Genomic DNA, 20,952 nt, shown 5'->3' with positions numbered 1-20,952 from the left:
GGGGTGATCACCACAGTCATTGATCACGCCCCTGTAAGGCTTCATTCAGACGTCCGGATGCGTTTTGCGGATCCGATCCATCTATCAGTGGATCCGTAAAAATCATGCGGACGTCTGAATGGAGCTTTACAGGGGGTTGATCAATGACAGGGGGGTAATCAATGACAGGGGGGTGATCAGGGAGTCTATATGGGGTGATCAGGGGTGATTAGGGGTGATCAGGGGCTAATAAGGGGTTAATAAGTGACGGGGGGGGGTGTAGTGTAGTGTAGTGGTGCTTGGTGCTACTTTACTGAGCTACCTGTGTCCTCTGGTGGTCGATCCAAACAAAGGGGACCACCAGAGGACCAGGTAGCAGGTATATTAGACGCTGTTATCAAAACAGCGTCTAATATACCTGTTAGGGGTTAAAAAAAACACATCTCCAGCCTGCCAGCGAACGATCGCCGCTGGCAGGCTGGAGATCAACTCTCTTACCTTCCGTTCCTGTGAGCGCGCGCGTTCACAGGAAGTCTCGCGTCTCGCGAGATGACGCGTATATGCGTGACTGTGCGCAGCGCTGCCACCTCCGGAACGCGATCCTGCGTTAGGCGGTCCGGAGGTGGTTAAAGGGAACCTGTCATCAACTTTATGCTGCCCTCACTGAGGGCAGCATAAAATAGTGAAGAGAAGTGCTGATTTCAGCGGTGTGTCACACATGAGCTAAAAGTAAGTTGTTGCTGAGAACCAGCATCATAATCATTGCTTCACAGGTGTTAAAAATAGTCAAATCTACTTAAGAAGGCCCAGCTGCAAAATCTGTGGGCAAATGTGCAGCAAGATATCATACAGAACCTATGTCTCCATGTCCAATTGTATCTCATCTTGTATCCAGACTATAGGAGCCGAACAGGGTTCTAGAGCCTCCTTTTAATTGTACAGTTTTCCCCGATATCCTTTTACTCTAATATTAACTTACATAAATCTTCATTACAGTCACACATGTAAAGATTCCAACAACTCCTTCTTGAGTGTAGCAACTATTTCACCAAACAATATAAAAACATAAAATATAAAAGATGAATAGTATAATCTTTGCATCATGGTTTACATTCCTGCTTGCTTAGTTGTATATAATGTATGCAGGTAGCGGCAAGATATAACCCTAAATTGTCCTCTTTCCACTGTTCACTGTAACTTTTCAAGATGCCTTAACAGTAGGTGTTCTCTTTAATAGTAACCCATCCAAGACATGAAACATGGACTTTGGGAGAAGCTGACAAAGGTTGGAAACTCAACCTCAAGTTTAACATTGCTGATTTAGAATGTTGTCAACTCTGGACTTTATACCATATCATTGATCTTAACTTCACACTACCAACTTTAACAGAATGCTCAGCATGAGGCAGAAGTACAGTCACTCTAGTCAAAGGACCTTTCAAGTACTGCAAACCAAAAACTCTTAATACCCTAAATATCACAACTCAACTTGTCAAGGACAGTGTCAGGGACAATACCTACTATTTATTAAAATATGAAGAGAAAAGTATGACTGGGAATATAACAGAAACGTGCAGGAACTGACAGCAGTGACAGCAAAGACAGTGATATATATATATATATATATATATATATACATATATATATATATAGTTAAACAGGGTAGCACTGCATACAAAGGCCAGTTCAACCCCAGGCCAGTTTTCACCTTCCTGCCCAGGCCATTTTTTGCAAATCCGACATGTGTCACTTTATGTGATAATAACTTTAAAACGCTTTTACTTATCTAGGCCCTTCTGAGATTGTTTTTTCAACACATATTGTACTTCATGACAGTGGTAAAATTGAGTCAAAAAATGTCATTTTTATTTATAATAAAATACCAAATTTAACCAAAATTTTGAAAAATTAGCAAATTAGCAAATTTCAATTTCTGTACTGTTATAATAGATAGTAATAACTCCAAAAATAGTTATTACTTTACGTTCCCTATATGTCTACTTTGAGTTTGGATCATTTTGTGAATGCCATTTTATTTTTGGGGGAAGTTAGAAGTCTTAAAAGTGTAGAAGCAAATCAAAGAAGCAAAGCAAGTGTAGAAGCAAATCAAAAGTGTAGAAGCAGAAAATTTCCAAAACTCACTTTCTAAGGACCAGCTCAGGTCTGAAGTCACTTTGTGAGGCTTACATAATAGAAACCACCAAAAAATTGCCCCATTTTAGAAACTACACCCCTAAAGGTATTCAAAACTGATTTTACAAACTTTGTTAACCCTTTAGGTGTTCCACAAGAATTAATAGAAAATGGAGATGACATTTCAGAATTTAACTTTTTGGCAGATTTTTCATTTTAATAAAATTTTTTCAGCTTACAAAGCTCATATTTATTGCCCTGATTGTGTAGTTTACAGAAATACCCCATATGTAGTCATAAACTGCTGTACGGGCACACGGCAGGAAGCGGAAGGAAAGGGACGCCATATGGTTTTTGGAAGGCAGATTTCACTGGGATAATTGTAACCTGCCATGTCACAATTAAAGACCCCCTGATGCACCCCTAGAGTAGAAACTCCAAAAAAATTACCCCATTTTGAAAACTACGGGATGAGGTGGCAGTTTTATTGGTACTATTTTAGGGTACATATGATTTTTGGTTTATGATTATGATTTGCTCTATATTACACTTTATGTGAGGCAAGGTAACAAAAAATAGCTGTTTTGGCACCGTTTTAATTTTTTGTTATTTACAGTGTTTATCTGACGGACGCAACAATACCAAATGGGACTACTTTTTTTGGTTGTTTGATTTACATAATAAAGCATTTTAGAAAAAAAATGTTCTATTTTAGTGTCTCCATATTCTGAAAGCCATAGTTTTTTTTTTAATTTTGGGCGACTGTCTTATGTAGGGGCTCATTTTTTTCAGTATGAGATGAAGGTTTGATTGGTACTACTTTAGGGTGCATATGACTTTTTTGGTATTACACTTTTTGTTATGTAAGGTGACAAAAACCTGCTTTTTTGACACACTTTTTTTTTTAGGGTGTTCACGCGAGTGCAAATAGATTTAATGCATTTTGCATGCACGTGATAAAAAACTGAATGTGGTACCCAGACCCGAACCCAGACTTCTTCACTGAAGTTTGGGTTTGGTTTCGGTGTTCTGTAGATTTTATTATTTTCCATTATAACATGGTTATAATGGAAAATAATATCATTCTTTAATGCAGAATGCTAAGTAAAATGTACATTAAGGGTTAAAAAATAATAAAAAAATTACTTACCTCATCCACTTGATCGCGCAGCCATTATTGTCTTCTTTCTCCTTCTTGCAGGACCTGCAAAAGGACCTGCACTGAAGTCATCGCGCTCACCACGTGGTGAGCGCTGTGACGTCAGCGCAGGTCCTGCTTAATGAAGATAGAAGGTCCTTCTATCTTCATTCAGCAGGACCTGCGCTGACGTCACCGCTCTCACCACGTGGTGAGCACGATTACATCAGTGCAGGTCCTTTTGTAGGTCCTGCAAGAAGAAAAAAGAAGACGATAACGGCTGCATGATCAAGTGGATGAGGCAAGTAATTTTTTTATAATTTTTTAACCCTTAATGGACATTTTACTTCGCATTCTGCATTAAAGAATGATATTATTTTCCATTATAACCATGTTATAATGGAAAATAATACAGTAAGTGTACTTTAATCTCATCCTCTCCTTAGCAACCATCCGTGAAAATCGCATTGCATCGGCACTTGCTTGCGGATGCAATGCGATTTTCACGCAGCCCCATTCACTTCTATTGGGGCCTGCATTGCGTGAAAAACGCAGAATATAGAACATGCTGCGATTTTCACACAATGCACAAGTGATGCGTGAAAAACATTGCTCATGTACACATCCCCATTGAAATGAATGGTTCAGGATTCAGTGCGGGTGCAATGCGTGCACGTCACGCATTGCACCCACGTGGAAAACTCGCCCATGTGAAAGGGGTCACACTCCCCACAGAGCTAGCGGCAGCCAAGGTTGGCCTAGGTCTGGTATGTTTTGAACTTGTAGCATCACCAGTTCCAGGACGGACCATAATTTAAACAAATCTGGCACTGGCAGTTTTTTGGAGGTTCTGGCTGTACATTGCCTCTGCACTTTATTGCCCCCTCGGCCACCACCCTCTTCCACTGATGTTACTTCCTCCTCAGTACTCCGATCTGGCTACCATGTCCTATCCAGCTCACAGTAATTGTTATCCTCAGTCTCCACAACACTTTTATGAGAGTGAGATATGTCATCTCGGGCTTCTTGACACCCCTCCCGATTCCCTGCTTTGTTTTTGCCCCAAATGCCACTGTCGCATCCACTGTTTCTACTGCCACTACTAGAGATGAGCGAATTGAAGCTGCCGAAGGAAAAATTTCATGAAAATTTTTATTCACACCGAAGCCGAATTTCCTCGCGATTCGTGGTAGCGAATTGCATTTTTTTCTAAAATGGCTGCTGCACATGTGAGGACATGAAGCAAGGAACTCTATGAAGGCGAGATCACCCATAATGCCATGCATGCAGCCAATCAGCAGCCAGCCAGCCCTGTGATGTCAGAGCCCTATAAAAAGCCTCAGCCATCTTGGATTCTGCCATTTTCCAGAGTACTTATTCCAGGGAGAGACGTCAGCAGGTGCTACAGACAGTGCTAGAAAAAACTTAATTGTGCCACTATACAGCTCTGTAATTCCAGCAAACTGTTCTTATTAGGGTGCAAGTCCTGTTTGATACATGCATTAATAGGGTGGTTTATTAAGAAGAAATATTTCTACATCTTATTTGCCCTTGTGCGGTGCAGTTATATGTTCTAAAGCATTTTTTGGCTTGTATTAGAGGGAAAAAAGGGCTTATTAGCTATTGTGTAATGAAGTGCTAAAATTACAGCCCTTTCTGTCATGTTTTAGTGGCAAAAGTAAAATATACTTGCCATTCAATGGTGCAGTTATATGTTCCAAAGCCTTTTGTGGCGTGTATTAGTGGAAAAAGAAAAAATATATTTGCCGTTCAGCAGTGCAGTTATATGTTCTAAAGCCTTTTGTGGCATGTAATAGTGGAAAAAGAAAAAATATATTTGCTGTTCAGTGGTGCAGTTATATGTTTTAAAGCCTTTTGTGGCGTGTATTAGTGGAAAAATTAAAAATATATTTGCCCTTCAGCAGTGCAGTTATATGTTCTAAAGCCTTTTGTGGCGTGTATTAGTGGCAAAAGAAAAATATATTTGCCATTCAGCGGTGCAGTTATATGTTCTAAATAGTGATGAGTGGCAGGGGCAATATTCGAATTTGCGATATTTCGCGAATATATGGTAGAATATTCGTCATATATTCGCGAATATTCGTATTAGAGATATTCGTTTTATTGCGAAAAATCTGTAATAAAAATCTCATAATGCGAATTTTTATGCGAAAAAAGGTGTTGGTCAAAAACTAGTGCTATATATTCGTTTTTTAGAATATTCGTCTTTTTTCATCTAAAGTCATGATTCCTCCCTGCTTCTTGCTTGTGGGCCAATGACTCATTGACCACCAGCATTTTAAGCAGGGAGGAATCATTTGTTCAGATGTAAAAAATGACGAATATTCAATATAACGAATATATAGCAGTATATTCGTAATATTCGTGAACTATCGAAGTTGCGATATTCGCGATTAATATTCGCTATTCGAATATTCGCGCTCAACACTAGTTCTAAAGCCTTTTGTGGCGTGTATTAGTGGAAAAAGAAAAATATATTTGCCATTCAGCGGTGCAGTTATATGTTCTAAAGCCTTTTGTGGCATGTATTAGTGGCAAAAAATACATATATTTGCCGCTCAGTGGTGCAGTTATATGTTCTATGTTTTGTGTGTATTAGTGGGGAAAAAAAGGGCTTATTAGCCATTGTGTGGTGAAGTGAGAAAATTATAGACATTTTGGAAGTGTTTTAATTTCCATTTTTTTTATTTATTTGATCTAACAGTATGTCAGACAAAGAAGTGCCAGGCCCTGCACAGGTGAGTGGCAGAGGCCTAAATGTTTCTGGCGCTGGGAGAGGTGGCAGCAGAGTAAGGGGCCGTGGCAGCAGGGGTCAGTTCGAGAGGCCTGAGCTCCCAGCGTCAGCTAGCGGTCGTGTCGTGACCAGCAACCCAGCAGTTCTTAAATGGTTGACTCAATCTTCGACTTTGTCCAAAGTGACATCAGACACCCCCAGCCAAGAGTCAGTGGGTTCATTAGACACAACCCTTAGTTGGCATGGCCCGGGAGCAGGCCCTGTGCCCTCACCTGTCCTCAACCTGCCTCTGTCCTTTTCTGTTCCCTCAGCCAGAGAAGTATTATATGATGTGGGCTCAGCTCCACTATACAGTGAGGACAAGCTACTAGAAGACAGTCAGCAGCTACTGGCAAGCCAAGATGTGGAGGAGACATCCGCCACTTCCTCCACTAGGCAGGCAAGTAGTGATGAGGAGAGTGGCGTGGGAGCTGGTGTTGACAGCGGTCAGGCTCCTAACACAGAGACGGTTGAGGAGGACATCAGTGACGTGCAGACAGTACTCGAAGATGATGATGTAGCTGATCGCAGTTGGGAGCCGGGTGATGAAGGGGCTTCATCATCATCGGGAGAAGAGGGTGGCAGCTTGCCCGTAAGGCAGCGGCAGAGGCAGCAAGTTGCTAGCATGGCCGGGAGGGGAGTCAGCAGGGTGGCAGCAGTGGGAAGTCGGGAGCCAAACATGCCCAAGGTAGACCACATGTTTTGCAGGAGCCTACCTACCCGTGAAGTAGCGGTGCATGCCTCACAGAGGCAGCGGCGGTAGCAGTCAGTGCGTAGTGTTGGGGGTAAAATCACCTACTCGGCGGTGAGGTATTTTTTTGTTAAGCCACCGGAGGAGGTGAACATGGCCATATGTAGAATCTGTGGGCAGAAGGTGAAGAGTGGCAAGGGTGTCAATGTTGGCACCTCGGCACCTGCGTCAACATATGCGGCATCACCATAAAGTGGCCTGGGAGAACCTGCGGCTCCAATGTGGTGGTCCAGCCTGCTGCAGCAACCGCTACATCACCCAGTGGCACACAGCCGATTTCAGGCAGTCAAAGCTCCACCACCTCAACCGTAGGGAGCTGTCTGTCCTTCCCATTACCTGCTGGTCCTGATGCTTCTGCTCCTCGTCCTCCTACTCCTTGTCAGTCATTCCATTAGCAATCGATTACCAACGTGATTGCCAAGAGACAACAGTATACGTGCACTCATCCAATCATGCAGAAGTTTAACGTGCTCCTGGCCAAGTTGCTGGTGCTGCATTCCCTCCCTTTTGAAGTGGTGGACTCTGCACCTTTCAGAGAACTGATGGCTTGTGCCGAGCCGAGGTGGAGAGTCCCAAGCCGTAATTTATTTGCCAAAAAGGCAGTACCAGCCCTACACACACATGTAGAAAAGAAGGTGGACCAGTCCTTGAGCCTGTCAGTGTCGCCAAAGTGCTCGCCAGCGCCAACGTATGGAGCTGTAACTACGGTCAGGGACAATACATGTCCTTTATGGCCCACTGGGTGAAGGTGGTTCCTGCACAGCCACGCCAGCAACTTGGCCAGGTGATGCCGCTTCCGCCTTCACGTTTTCACGCCGTTGGTCCTGTGACAATGTCCGCCTCTGCCTCCTCATCCTCCACCGTGTCCTCAGCCTCCACTGCAGGGACAATTCACAGTGCCTCTCCAGCATACCACATGTGCAGGGCAAGGCAGTTTCATGCTGTTCTGCACCTCATTTGACTGGGCGAACTGCTCCGTGTCCTTCATCAAGAAATTGAATCCTGGCTTTCTCAGCAACAACTGAAAATCGGAACCATGATGACTGACAACGGGAAGAACATTGTGTCAGCGCTGCATCAAGGAGGGCTAAGCCATGCACCCTGCATGGCCCACGTGTTCAATCTGTTTGTCAAGCAGTTTCTGAAGTCTTCCACCCATCTGCAAGACATCCTAAAAATGGCCAGAAAACTTTGCATGCACTTCAGCCACTCGTACACCACAAAGCACACCCTCCTTGACCTGCAGCGGCAGAACGGCATCCCCAACATAGGCTGATATGCAATGTTTCCACCCGTTGCAATTCCAGCCTCCATATGTTGGACCGACTATACAAACAAAGGCCATAAACGATTTCTTGATGATCCAAGCAGACAGGAGTACTCACCTGTGTAACTTTGATGTCAGCCAGTGGAAGCTCATGCGTGGCACCTGCCATTTGCTCAGGCCCTTTGATGAGGCCACGTTATTTGTCAATTGCCAGGACTACGGGATGAGTACATCATTCCACTGCTTCATGTCCTGGAACAGATGCTGCTAAATATGGCTGGTCAGGGGACTGGAGACGTGGCGTCTAGATCTCACGGCCACATGAGCCCTGTGGGGGCTGAACTGGAGGAGGAGGAGGAGGACATTGGGGACTCCATTTTTTAAGCAGACTCCATTTTTTGTGTGGCAGGTACAGTTAGGCTAGTTTTATACTAGCGTCAGGGGACTCCGGTAGGCTGTTCCCCTGGGTGAACAGCCTGTCAGATTAGTCCTGCCGCTAGTTCACATGTGCCCCCGGACTGCCGCTCTGTCCCTATTGACTATAATGGGGGCAGGGGTGGAGTTCCAGCGGCAGCACAGCAGCGCATGCCGAGAGGCAGCTGGACTAAAAGTACTGCATGCAGTGAACTAGCGGCAGGACACACGTGAACTAGCGGCAGGACGGATCCGCCGGGCTGTTCACCCGCCGGAACAGCCTGCAGGAGTCCTCTGCCGCTAGTGTGAAAGTACCCTTAGAAACATTTCTGCCCCAATCATACCCCAAAAAATGTCCTATTCATAAATTTTACTTTCATAAACTAATGACTTTGCCTTTTCAAGGGCATCTGTCATCAGATTTGCACCTATGAAACTGGCTGACCTGTTGCATGTGCGCTTGACAGCTGAAGACATTAGTGTTGGTCCCACATTCATATGTGCCTGCATTGCTTAGAAAATTGATGTTTAAATATATGCAAATGAGCCTGTAGGAGCAATGGTGGCACTGCCATTACCTCTAGAGGCTGTGTTCTCTCTATAACTGCCAAGCTCTCTACACTTTATTGACAGGGCCAGGCATGCCTGATTATGTTTTCGCTGCCTGGTTTTGTCAATCAAAGGGTAAAAGAGTTGAGAGAGCTGAGCCTCTAGGAGTAACAGTAATGCCCCCATTGCTTCTAGAGGCTCATTTGCATATACTAAACCTTCATTTTTCTCATCAATGTGGGCACATGAACATGGCACTAAGGCTATTTTCACACTTGCGGCAGTGTGATCCGGCAAGCAGTTCCGTCGTCGGAACTGCCTGCCGGATCTGCCGATCTGGAAGTGACTGAAAGCATTTGTGAGACGCATCCAGATGCAGATCAGTCTCACAAATGCATTGCAAGAACGGATCCATCTCTCCGCTTGTCATGCGGACAGACGGATCCGTCTTGTATATTTTTTCAAATTTTTACCGGTCTGCGCATGCGCAAACCGGAAGGACGGATCAGGCATTCCGGTATTTTGAATGCCAGATCCAGGACTAATACATTCCTATGGGGAAAAATGCCGGATCCGGCATTCCGGCAAGTCTTCAGCTTTTTTCGCCGGAGATAAAACCGTAGCATGCTACGGTTTTATCGTTTGCCTAATCAGTCAAAATAACTGAACTGAAGACATCCTGATGCATCCTGAACGGATTACTCTCCATTCAGAATGCATGCGGATATAACTGATCAGTTCCTTTCTGGTATAGAGCCCCTGTGACGGAACTCTATGCTGGAAAAGAAAAACGCTAGTGTGAAAGTACCCTAACACAGATGTCTTCAGGTGCCAAGCACACATTCAACTGGGTTAACCAGTTTCATAGGTACAAATCTGCTGATAGATGCCCTTTAATAATAAATTTTAGTTACAAGTGTTTGTAATTCTATAGAAATCATGCAATCTAATTTATTGCTTTTCATGTCTGACTGAGAAAGAATTTTGAAAGAAAAACAGCAGGTAACAGCATAGTATTCTCATGTAGGAAGCTCAGATGATGGGTTACAATACTAACACTCTTTTTTTCCCTCTGTGCTCACACTGACCAATAATCATAGAAGTCTTTGAAGAGACTCTGTTTAAGGTCTGTTGTTCAAGATGATCGTCTGATGAAAGGGATTGAAAGACGGGTTAAAGTAGACATTGAAAGGTTATTGTAGAGGGCACATTGTTCATACAATCCTTTTTTAATATGTGCGGTGTGCACCTGCGATAAGATGATTCATTAGATATGGTCTCACTTTGACAAGCTCCATCGTTCAACACCCAGGATGGTGATGGAACAATTCTGCTCCAAACCTATAAATATGACAAGGTCAGCATCTTTTCTAGTTCTTGAATGGGAGGTAAAAAGGCTTCAGTTGTATCTTTGTTTACTATGTAAGAAGAAAATGTAACTGAGGAAAATGTGTTCAATTTACCAAAACCTTGCAGAAATAATCACCGGATAAGATTTACAGAAACGTCTTATGAATGATGTTTTTTCCCAAAATTAATAAATTATTATTGATTATTGTGTATGCACACAATTTTCACCTCTTCTTTTGAGACTACACTTACCTATACAGTGACAAAACTTATCCCAATACATATCTGCACAGAAGACTCGTTTGGGTAAACCATGGACACATTGGAGAATATTTCCTAGGTATACAGTATCTTCAATATGCAGAAAAATAAGATATCACAGAAGTTGCCATTTCTATGTTTGAAGTATAAGGTGTGGGGATTTGCTCTGGTAGTTAGGACTAGCGGATGCAGTATAGAGGCAAAGTACACAGTTCTTGAATCAAACAGCGGTGTTTATTCACACATTGGTGTATAACAAAATGCAGATAAGGTGTATCACAAAACGCAGGTGGCTTGGTGTTTCTTCACACACAAGGAAAGTCCATCTAATATATAAAGCTGAGTATATGCGTGTGTGTGTATGTCTGCTAAAGGAATCCGCACCGTCACATTTACAATCACGAAATTTGACACACAGGTACATCAGGTGTCTGGGAAGGTTTTAGACCAGATCTCAGCTCTCTAGGACGTACCGTTCCTAAAATATATTCCCAAAAAATGCATTAGCCAATAGAAGCCTGGTCATATGACCCTTATCAGCCAATAGAAGCTTGCAGGCCGTTAGCCTCCACATACACAGTTTTACTCCAGGTTTCCATAACAACCCAGCCATTTATCTTCACTGCTGTATGAGAGCTTTAAGGAAATCTGTCACCAGGATAATCGCTATTGAATTTAAGCCATGGCCTAATAGCTCTTGGTACCTTATTTCAAGATGTGCCTTTGTTCCAGCAATAGATGTTTTTATCCCCAGACATGCCCCCTGCCACAATGTGTCCATCCTCAAAAGACTTAAAACCCTTCCCCCAGGCCCCACTAAACCACTCCCTTTATCTGATTAGGCCACTCCCCCTCCCACTTCGGGAGGGTGAATTTCTCCCTGCAGCTTACACTTAGATAGCACAGTGCTGCTGTCTTAGAGTGAGCTTTTCAAAGGGACTCGCCCCCGATCCGGTTAGGCCATGCCTCCTCCCACTCCTCAGCTGACTGAGATTGAAAAAATTAAGTTAAAAATCAACTTCTAGGTCCCGCTAAGCCACGCCCAGATCTGGTTAGGCCACAGCCACTCCCACTCCTGAGCCGACGGGGATTGAAAAAATGAAGGTAAAAATCAACTTCTGTCAGCTGCAGAGGTGGGAGGGAGGGTGAATTTCTCCCTGCAGCTCACACTCAGACAGCACAGTGCTGCTGTCTTAGAGTGAGCTGTTCAAAAGGACATCCCCCCGATCCGGTTAGGCCATGCCCCATCCCACTCCTCAGCTGACTGAGATTGAAAAAATGAAGTTTAAAATCACCTTCTAGGTCCTGCTAAACCATGCCCCGATCTAGTTAGGCCATGCCCTTCCACTTCTCAGCCGACAGGGATTGAAAAAATGAAGGTAAAAATCAATTTCTGTCAGCTGCGGAGGTGGGAGGGAGGGTGACTTTCTCCCTGCAGCTCACACGCAGACAGTACAGTGCTGCTGTCTTAGAGTGAGCTGTTCAAAAGGACACATCCACGATCCAATAAGGCCAATGTTAAGGGGATGGGCCCCTGTGGAGGTCACTGTCAAGGGGGTGGTATGCTGTGAAAGTCACTGTTAAAGGGGAAGGCTGCTGTAAAGGTCAAAGTTAAGAGGGTGGGCTGCTGTGGAGGTCCAATTTTAAGGGACGGGGCACTGTGGGGGGGTCAGTGTTAAGGGGTAGAGGATGTGGAGGTCGCTGTTTTGGGGGCGGAGTGCTGTAGATATCACTGTTATAGTGGATAGTGTTGATATCTTTTAACGACACACACTAACATTAAATGAAATACTGGACAAACGGATAGACATTCAAACATCCGGGGTCACAATAAAAACACTCGTTTAATATAGATTATAAAACACAATAAACTCTTTCATACTGTCTAATAGAACAAAAGATCTGAATCATAAAATCGTATAAATAAAATAATAGATGCAATATTTGTCGTAGAAAAACCGCACACAATATTAGAAAATATACTACATACACATAGTGTGGGTTTTGACGCAAACTATCTTGTAACAATGTAACTATTGCCCTTATACAGATAAAACACTCTCTATCTATATTCTTTGTCTGTCGATAGACTCATATGTGTACTGTTAAATCCTCGATAGTTCTGAGTATCGATCCTGTAGATATGTTGTATAGCATTGCTAAAGTAAATGATTTGTGGAAGGTCTCCACCAATGCAGATGCAGATATATAATCACTTTAGGACACGGATAATGTCTATAAATACACTCACATCTCAGTGGGTTGGTGCGGAGTTCAGTGTTCCTGGTGGCGTCCCACCTATTATGGAACACTGATGTCTCTTACCTCCGTTCGATTCCCACCTTATTACAGTTAGTAAGGCCGTGCTGTCTCTTACTCCGATCTCAGCATCCCACGTGTATATTTCCGCGCCAAACTCTGGCGTCTCATACGTGTATCCTGGATCTTCGGAGCCGCAGCTTCAGTGGCCGCAATTGGTAAGAGTGTGTCAGTTTCTACATCAAAGGTTTATCTGTTTTCTGCCGGCAGTATCTTTACTTTCCAATATTCCTCCTTACAGCATCAGCATTTGGGTACTTTTAGGGCTGTGATTGTTTACCAGACACATTTCGAAGTCTCGCTATAACTGACTTCTTCCTCAGTGGTCCACTGAGGAAGAAGTCAGTTATAGTGAGACTTCGAAACTATCTACGGGACCGATACTCAGAACTATCGAGGATTTAACAGTACACATATGAGTCTATTGGCAGACAAAGAATATAGATATAAAGTGTTTTATCATTCTGTATAAGGGCAATAGTTACATTGTTACAAGATAGTTTGTGTCAAAACCCACACTATGTATATGTAGTATATTTTCTAATATTGTGTGCGTTTTTTCTATGACAAATATTGCATCTATTATTTTATTTGTACGATTTTATGATACAGATCTTTTGTTCTATTAGAGAGTATGAAAGAGTTTATTATGTTTTATAATCTATATTAAACAAGTGTTTTTATTGTGACCCCGGATGTTTGAGTGCCTATCCATTTGTCTAGTATTTTTAGTGATTAGGCGCACCGTCACGATCAGAGCACCATATCCTTCTCAACAGAGGGTGGAGCCACCTTTTTCCTTGTATATCTATTAAATGAAATAGATTAAATATACCTGAGCGAAGACGGGTCCTTCAGCTAGTAAACAATAAAAGTCACCTTTTCTCCTGGGTGTTAATTCACACCCTGTTAGCAGTTCAGCCTCATCAAGTCCATAGGCGGAATGTTCGACTTTAGAGGGGCCTGAGTCCTCCAGCCCGGCTCAAACCACAAATCCCAGCACAGCCCTTAGTTCACAGCGCACAGACTCCTGAGCTCCACTGTCAGAGGGAGGTAAAGCCACACACCTGGCAGTGCTGGCTGGTTTTTATGTCTGGCAAAACCCGCCTGGAACATGGGGAGTAGTCACCCACCCAGCACTTTGACTACTCCCAGTAGGAGCCGTCCCGAATCAGCCATGACAGCCATGCTAAATCTCACTGTGTCAATTAGCAATAGCTGCTGCTGACACATAAAATACCGGCTCTTTTTTTTCACCGAGGCCAGGAACCTCGGTGACACATACCTTCCATCCACATTGATTTCAGGTACCTTCTTACAAAGGGTAAACTTTAAAGAGGTTTTATGTTTTTTAGATATTGATGATCTATCCTTAGGATAGGTTATTAGTATCAGATCCCATGTAGACTTATCCTTAAAGTATGATTATATATCATTTGTAAGGTTATATTACACTTTTAGGAATAAGCTCAACATGTATTCATGGTCTGCAAGTATATGTTGCATTTAACCATTTTTGAGTGGTTAAGTCTTGACTAAAATGAGATCCTACTGGTTTCTATATTTTCCTTTCTGCCAAATGCAAAAGAAACCTGATGGAAAAGTATGTAACTATGATGTAAAAAAATTGCCCATTACAAGCGCATATACATCTGGAGAGAATTCCTATGGGTCCATAATAATCAGTACTGCATCACTGTAGCAGTTACTTTAATCAGTGCTTTCCAATCAACAATATTAAGGATCACTATTATTCTTTCAGTGAATGTTAATAAAGTTTTTCCAAAAGTCATATGAATACCTTGGTCTAATTCAGGTCCACAAAAATGTATTTATTTTCTTAAGCTCTCAGTGGGAAACAAAATTAGTAGATAATACTTAAGTCTCATATCCTGAAGAGGACATTATGGATCCATTTGTGAGTAAAAAAATATTTAGAGACATACAGTCAGGTCCATAAATATTGGGACATTGACACAATTCAAACATTTTTGGCTCTATACACCACCACAATGGATTTGAAATGAAACAAACAAGATGTGCTTTAACTGCAGACTGTCAGCTTTAATTTGAGGGTATTTACATCCAAATCAGGTGAACAGTGTAGGAATTACAACAGTTTGCATATGTGCCTCCCACTTGTGAATGGACCAAAAGTAATGGGACATAATAATAATCATAAATCAAACTTTCACTTTTTAATACTTGATTGCAAATCCTTTGCAGTCAATTACAACCTGAAGTCTGGAACGCATAGACATCACCAGACGCTGGGTTTCATACCTGGTGATGCTCTGCCAGGCCTCTACTCCAACTGTCTTCAGTTCCTGCTTGTTCTTGGGGCATTTTCCCTTCAGTTTTGTCTTCAGCAAGTGAAATGCGTGCTCAATCGGATTCAGGTCAGGTGATTGACTTGGCCATTGCATAACATTCCACGTCTTTCCCTTAAAAAACTCTTTGTTTGCTTTTGCAGTGTGCTTTGGGTCATTGTCCATCTGCACTGTGAAGCGCCGTCCAATGAGTTCTGAAGCATTTGGCTGAATATGGGCAGATAATATTGCCCAAAACACTTCAGAATTCATCCTGCTGCTTTTGTCAGCAGTCACATTATCAATAAATACAAGAGAACCAGTTCTATTGGCAGCCATACATGCCCACGCCATGACACTACCACCACCATGCTTCACTGATGAGGTGGTATGCTTAGGATCATGAGAAGTTCCTTTCCTTTTCCATACTCTTCTCTTCCCATCACTCTGGTACAAGTGTATCTTGGTCTTATCTGTCCATAGGATGTTGTTCCAGAACTCTGAAGAATTTTTTAGATGTCGTTTGGCAAACTCTAATCTGGCCTTCCTGTTTTTGAGGCTCACCAATGGTTTACATCTTGTGGTGAACCCTCTGTATTCACTCTGGTATAGTCTTCTCTTGATTGTTGACTTTGACACACATACACCCAGCTCCGGGAAAGTGTTCTTGATCTGGCCAACTGTTGTGAAGGGTGTTTTCTTCACCAGGGAAAAAATTCTTCGGTCATCCACCACAGTTGCTTTCCGTGGTCTCCCGGGTCTTTTGGTGTTGCTGAGCTCACCGGTGCATTCCTTCTTTTTAATAATGTTCCAAACAGTTGTTTTGGCCACGCCTAATGTTTTTGCTATCTCTCTGATGGGTTTTTTCAGCCTAATGATGGCTTGCTTCACTTATAGTAACAGCTCTTTGGATCTCATCTTGAGAGTTGACAGCAACAGATTCCAAATGCAAATAGCACACTTGAAATGAACTCTGGACCTTTTATCTGCTCATTGTAATTGGGATAATGAGGGAATAACACACACCTGGCCATGGAACAACTGAGAAGCCAATTGTCCCATTACTTTTGGTTCCTTAACAAGTGGGAGGCACATATGCAAACTGTTGCAATTCCTACACCGTTCACCTGATTTGGATGTAAATACCCTCAAATTAAAGCTGACAGTCTGCAGTTAAAGCACATCTTGTTCGTTTAATTTCAAATCCATTGTGGTGGTGTATAGAGCCAAAAATGTTAGAATTGTGTTGATGTACCAATATTTATGGACCTGACTGTATATAAGTGCAGAAAACTGCAAGCAAAGTGTTGCACCCCTATTTCTGAATGCTCAAGCTAGAGAGCAAATGCAGTGTGAGGAAGATTGCTCCAGAGAAAGAAATTGTCCTGTTAACTACCTTTTTGTAGCCGTGAGAACTGTAAGGACTGGGAATTGCAAAAGCTATGTAAGATATGCCAGTCCATGGAAAGTCTGAAATGTGACAACTGCTGTGAATGCTGTATTGGAACCTTATTTGGAAGTAAGGAACTATTAATCTGTTCCACCGGCCTTATCAATACCTCACACTTCAGGCAATCCTACTTTGGACCTCAAAAATTTGTCACCACCAAGGGCACCCCTCCTGACACCATGCAGGAACCCCAAAGCCAGGGTGTGCCCCAAAAGGAAGAAAAGGTGCACCCTTCTCATTACTGCATGGCCCAGAGAGTAGACTGCTAGCTTGAGCAACTACTACCTCCATCATTGCTACCGCCACTCCTGTTCACTACTCCTTTCTGGGCTGCTGCATACATAACTGCTTATGTTCTACTACTCTATAACATGCTGCTAGCATATTACACTGTGTTTTCTTTCCCTTTAAAAACATATACACACATAAGATCAACTTTTTGTTACCTGTCCTTGTGCATTTGTGACCAGCTGACCAGTAACACCTTGCAGACTGGAGAGTGCATTCCCAAAGGCCTGTGAACTTGCTATGGAGCCCATGGCAGCTGCCGCTGCTGCGGCTGCTGCTGCCTGGTTTGCTAAGGGATTATTGACCATCTAAAAAGAAAAATAGAACTAAATGTAATTCATGTTTAAATATAATATACATCATACAATAATCTTACATAGTAATGTATGATATACTCTATTGGCATGTAACAGTTGGTTCTCATTAGGCCTCTGTACAGCATCACATGATTCTGTACTTTGGTGGTCCTGGACAGCTCTGCAGAATTTTCCTCTTTTAGACCAATGCTTGGCAGGATTTTTTGCTGCATGAAAATAGCTCCATTTGTGTGCCTCTCTATGAGGGCCTCACAAACAAAGCTTTTGCAATTGACATCTTTATCAGTGCAGACCAGAAATGTCTTAATCTTCTGTACCCCAAATTCCTGGTAAAGCCGGTTGTACAGACTTCAACATCAATTATGGCCAGTCTGTACACCGCCTACCATGTGAATGAGCACAAGGAATAGAATACATGATTAGCGTCAGATAAGAATGACACGCACTTTCCAATAAAGATCTCAAGAACTGGCCATTTCAGTGGATAGTGATACTTATCTTCTACAGAGGAGGCACATTGGTAAACCAGATCTGATACTCTGGGCTTGTCAGGGTAAAACAAATCTGTCACCAGTGACCTCCCTGTTTGCATAGACACATAGCTGTAGTTCAGCTTATGAAAACATAGTTGTTCTCTTGTTAATCCGAGGCTCTGTTCTGAGTTATGACGGTTTTTTGGAATGTGCAATTTAGGCCTTTGGAGCAATGAGGGAGTCACCATTGCTCCTGTTACATCCAAGCTCTGCTCTTTTGTGTAAGCAGCCCCTCCCTTGGGGTTGGCCATAGAAAAGGGGGAGTTTGGGTGCAACAAGAGCAATGATGCCGGTCTCTTTGCACCAAAGGCCTAATATGCACATTAGGAAAAATAATATCATAACTTGGAAATGGAGCCTCCAATGAACAAAAGAAAAGCAGCATCTTAAGCAGGTGAACCACAGCTACACATGTAGTAGAGTTAACAGTCACATTCATAACGTGTTAACTAGATGTGATAACTCACCAAGTGTGACTGTTGACCCTGCTACATCATGTGTCTATGCAAACAGTTTGATAGGGAGGTCTAAGCTCATCTAACGTTGTTCTGTCATAAACCTTGCATTCTTTTGAGGACAAGGAGAAGCGCAACTGGCATGAAACGGCTATTGTCTGAATTATAAGCAATATTCACAAGATGTACACTTTTAATGGATTAAAATATAAGCCGGTTTTTAACTTATGGGTGAAAATGCTGCACCTTCTGTAGATATTATCAGGCTTACTGGTTTATAAGACTCATATCTACATCATGAACTTGTCCATGTTAATAAAGAAAATTTGAAAGCATATTGAAGCCCAAGAATTTGAGGATAACCCCTTTAAATTATTCCTGGGAAAAACAAAAAAACAAAAACAGAATTATCGGTTTTGCCTTTCAGGAAGAATTGTCATAGATAGTTTGATGTCCAACTAATGGGTTTCTATTCTACACAGTGGGGATTTGTTTTTTTCTTTCCCTTAGGAGATAACTACCTCCTTTGAACACTTTTCCTTCTTTCAGGCGACCTATTGAGTTTTCTTTTTAATGTGAAACCACGTAACTTTTTCTCCTGCATAGGTCATGAATCCTGTGTAAGAGGGAAGGAGTAGGCATCTTTGTAGACCAAAGAATCATGCTTTTGTTAAGGCCAATCTGAAACTGCATGAGTTTCGGTTTTGAAAGGAAGAAACTTGATAACGAAAATAAAAAAGAAACTATACTTATGTTTTGCCTTGATTGTATTGGCATTCAACCCTATGACAAGGATATTTTTTGCTTTTGATCATGTTGCTGGCACAGTCTCAAATGAATAAGTAGTATGTGCTGTATTTATGGTTAAAACACTGTGGCCCAGATTTACTAATGTGACTACTTCAAGCCCTTGTCGTAAAATGTGACAATATTTGTTGCAATTTGGAGTAGCTAATTTAAGGAAACTCCTTTGTACCTAGCTCCCCAAATGGCATGGCTCATCCTTAAATTAAGCCAACTAATAGATGGTATAAAGTTAGACAAATATGTTTAGCCATGCATCATATTTACCATCAGTGTCGGACTGGGGCACTTAGGGCCCACCAGTGTAACTGATTCTGGGGGCCCACCTTAGGGCTCCTGCACACTAACTTATTTTTTTTTCCATGTCTGTACCGTTCACTTCACTTCACTTCAATGGGGCAGCAAAAAAATAGAAAATGACTCTGTGTGCATTCAGTGTCTGTATGTCCGCATGGCCGTTCTGCAAAATGATAAAACATGTCCTATAGGATTGTTCTATTAGAGGCCGGCTGTTCTGTTCTGCATAATGTGGAATGTTCACACCCGGTATCCATGTTTTGCGGATCCGCAATTTGCAGACTGCAAAACATCCAACAGTCGTGTTCATGAGCACTTACAGTGATAACAGGAATATTAAAGATGAAGTATGATGGCAGACAGTCACAGAAAAATGCACAAACATACATGTGGCAGAATTTATACATATATGGATATCCTGCACTTAAGTCAGTCAGAAACAAGACACATGCAGCGCACACCAATCACTCAGTGGACACATGTGGCACACAAGAAACTTATACATGACTCCAATACCACTTATGCATATGTCACATACTGCACATTCACCACTGATACATAGAACATATATACAGTCAGGTCCATAAATATTGGGACATCGACACAATTCAAACATTTTTGACTCTATACACCACCACAATGGATTTGAAATGAAACAAACAAGATGTGCTTTAACTGCAGACTGTCAGCTTTAATTTGAGGGTATTTACATCCAAATCAGGTGAACGGTGTAGGAATTACAACAGTTTGCATATGTGCCTCCCACTTGTTAAGGGACCAAAAGTAATGGGACAATTGGCTTCTCAGCTGTTCCATGGCCAGGTGTGTGTTATTCTCTCATTATCCCAATTACAATAGATAAAAGGTCCAGAGTTCATTTCAAGTGTGCTATTTGCATTTGGAATCTGTTGCTGTCAACTCTCAAGATGAGATCCAAATTGATGTCACTATCAGTGAAGCAAGCCATCATTAGGCTGAATAAACAAAACAAACCCATCAGAGAGATAGCAAAAACATTAGGCCTGGCCAAAACAACTGTTTGGAACATTCTTAAAAAGAAGGAATGCACCGGTGAGCTCAGCAACACCAAAAAACCCGGAAGACCACTGAAAACAACTGTGGTGGATGACCGAAGAATTCTTCCCCTGGTGAAGAAAACACCCTTCACAACAGTTGGCCAGATCAAGAACACTCTCCAGGAGGTAGGTGTATGTGTGTCAAAGTGAAAAATCAAGAGAAGACTTCACCAGAGTGAATACAGAGGGTTCACCACAAGATGTAAACCATTGGTGAGCCTCAAAAACAGGAAGGCCAGATTAGAGTTTGACAAACAACATCTTAAAAAGCCTTCACAGTTCTGGAACAACATCCTATGGACAGATGAGACCAATATCAACTTGTACCAGAGTGATGGGAAGAGAAGAGTATGGAGAAGGAAAGGAACTGCTCCTAATCCTAAGCATACCACCTCATCAGTGAAGCATGGTGGTGGTAGTGTCATGGCGTGGGCATGTATGGCTGCCAATGGAATTGGTTCTCTTGTA

The 20,952-nt window shown here is 42.3% G+C and overlaps 1 protein-coding gene across 1 annotated transcript in view; it reads right to left on the bottom strand.

Moving 5' to 3' along the window:
- The window catches only part of POU6F2 (POU class 6 homeobox 2), a 956,699-nt gene that overhangs the window by 87,523 nt on the left and 848,224 nt on the right, over positions 1–20,952 (bottom strand). The window contains exon 6 of the mRNA XM_040433402.1: positions 17,161–17,310. Within this exon, the coding sequence (XP_040289336.1) occupies positions 17,161–17,310 (150 nt within the window). The remainder of the gene's footprint in view (positions 1–17,160; positions 17,311–20,952) is intronic.

This window comes from Bufo bufo, chromosome 5 (genome assembly GCF_905171765.1).
Source record: "Bufo bufo chromosome 5, aBufBuf1.1, whole genome shotgun sequence".
Lineage (NCBI taxonomy): Eukaryota > Metazoa > Chordata > Amphibia > Anura > Bufonidae > Bufo > Bufo bufo.
The sequence above is the reverse complement of the archived record's forward strand: the minus strand, read 5'-3'. Positions and strand labels throughout refer to the sequence as shown.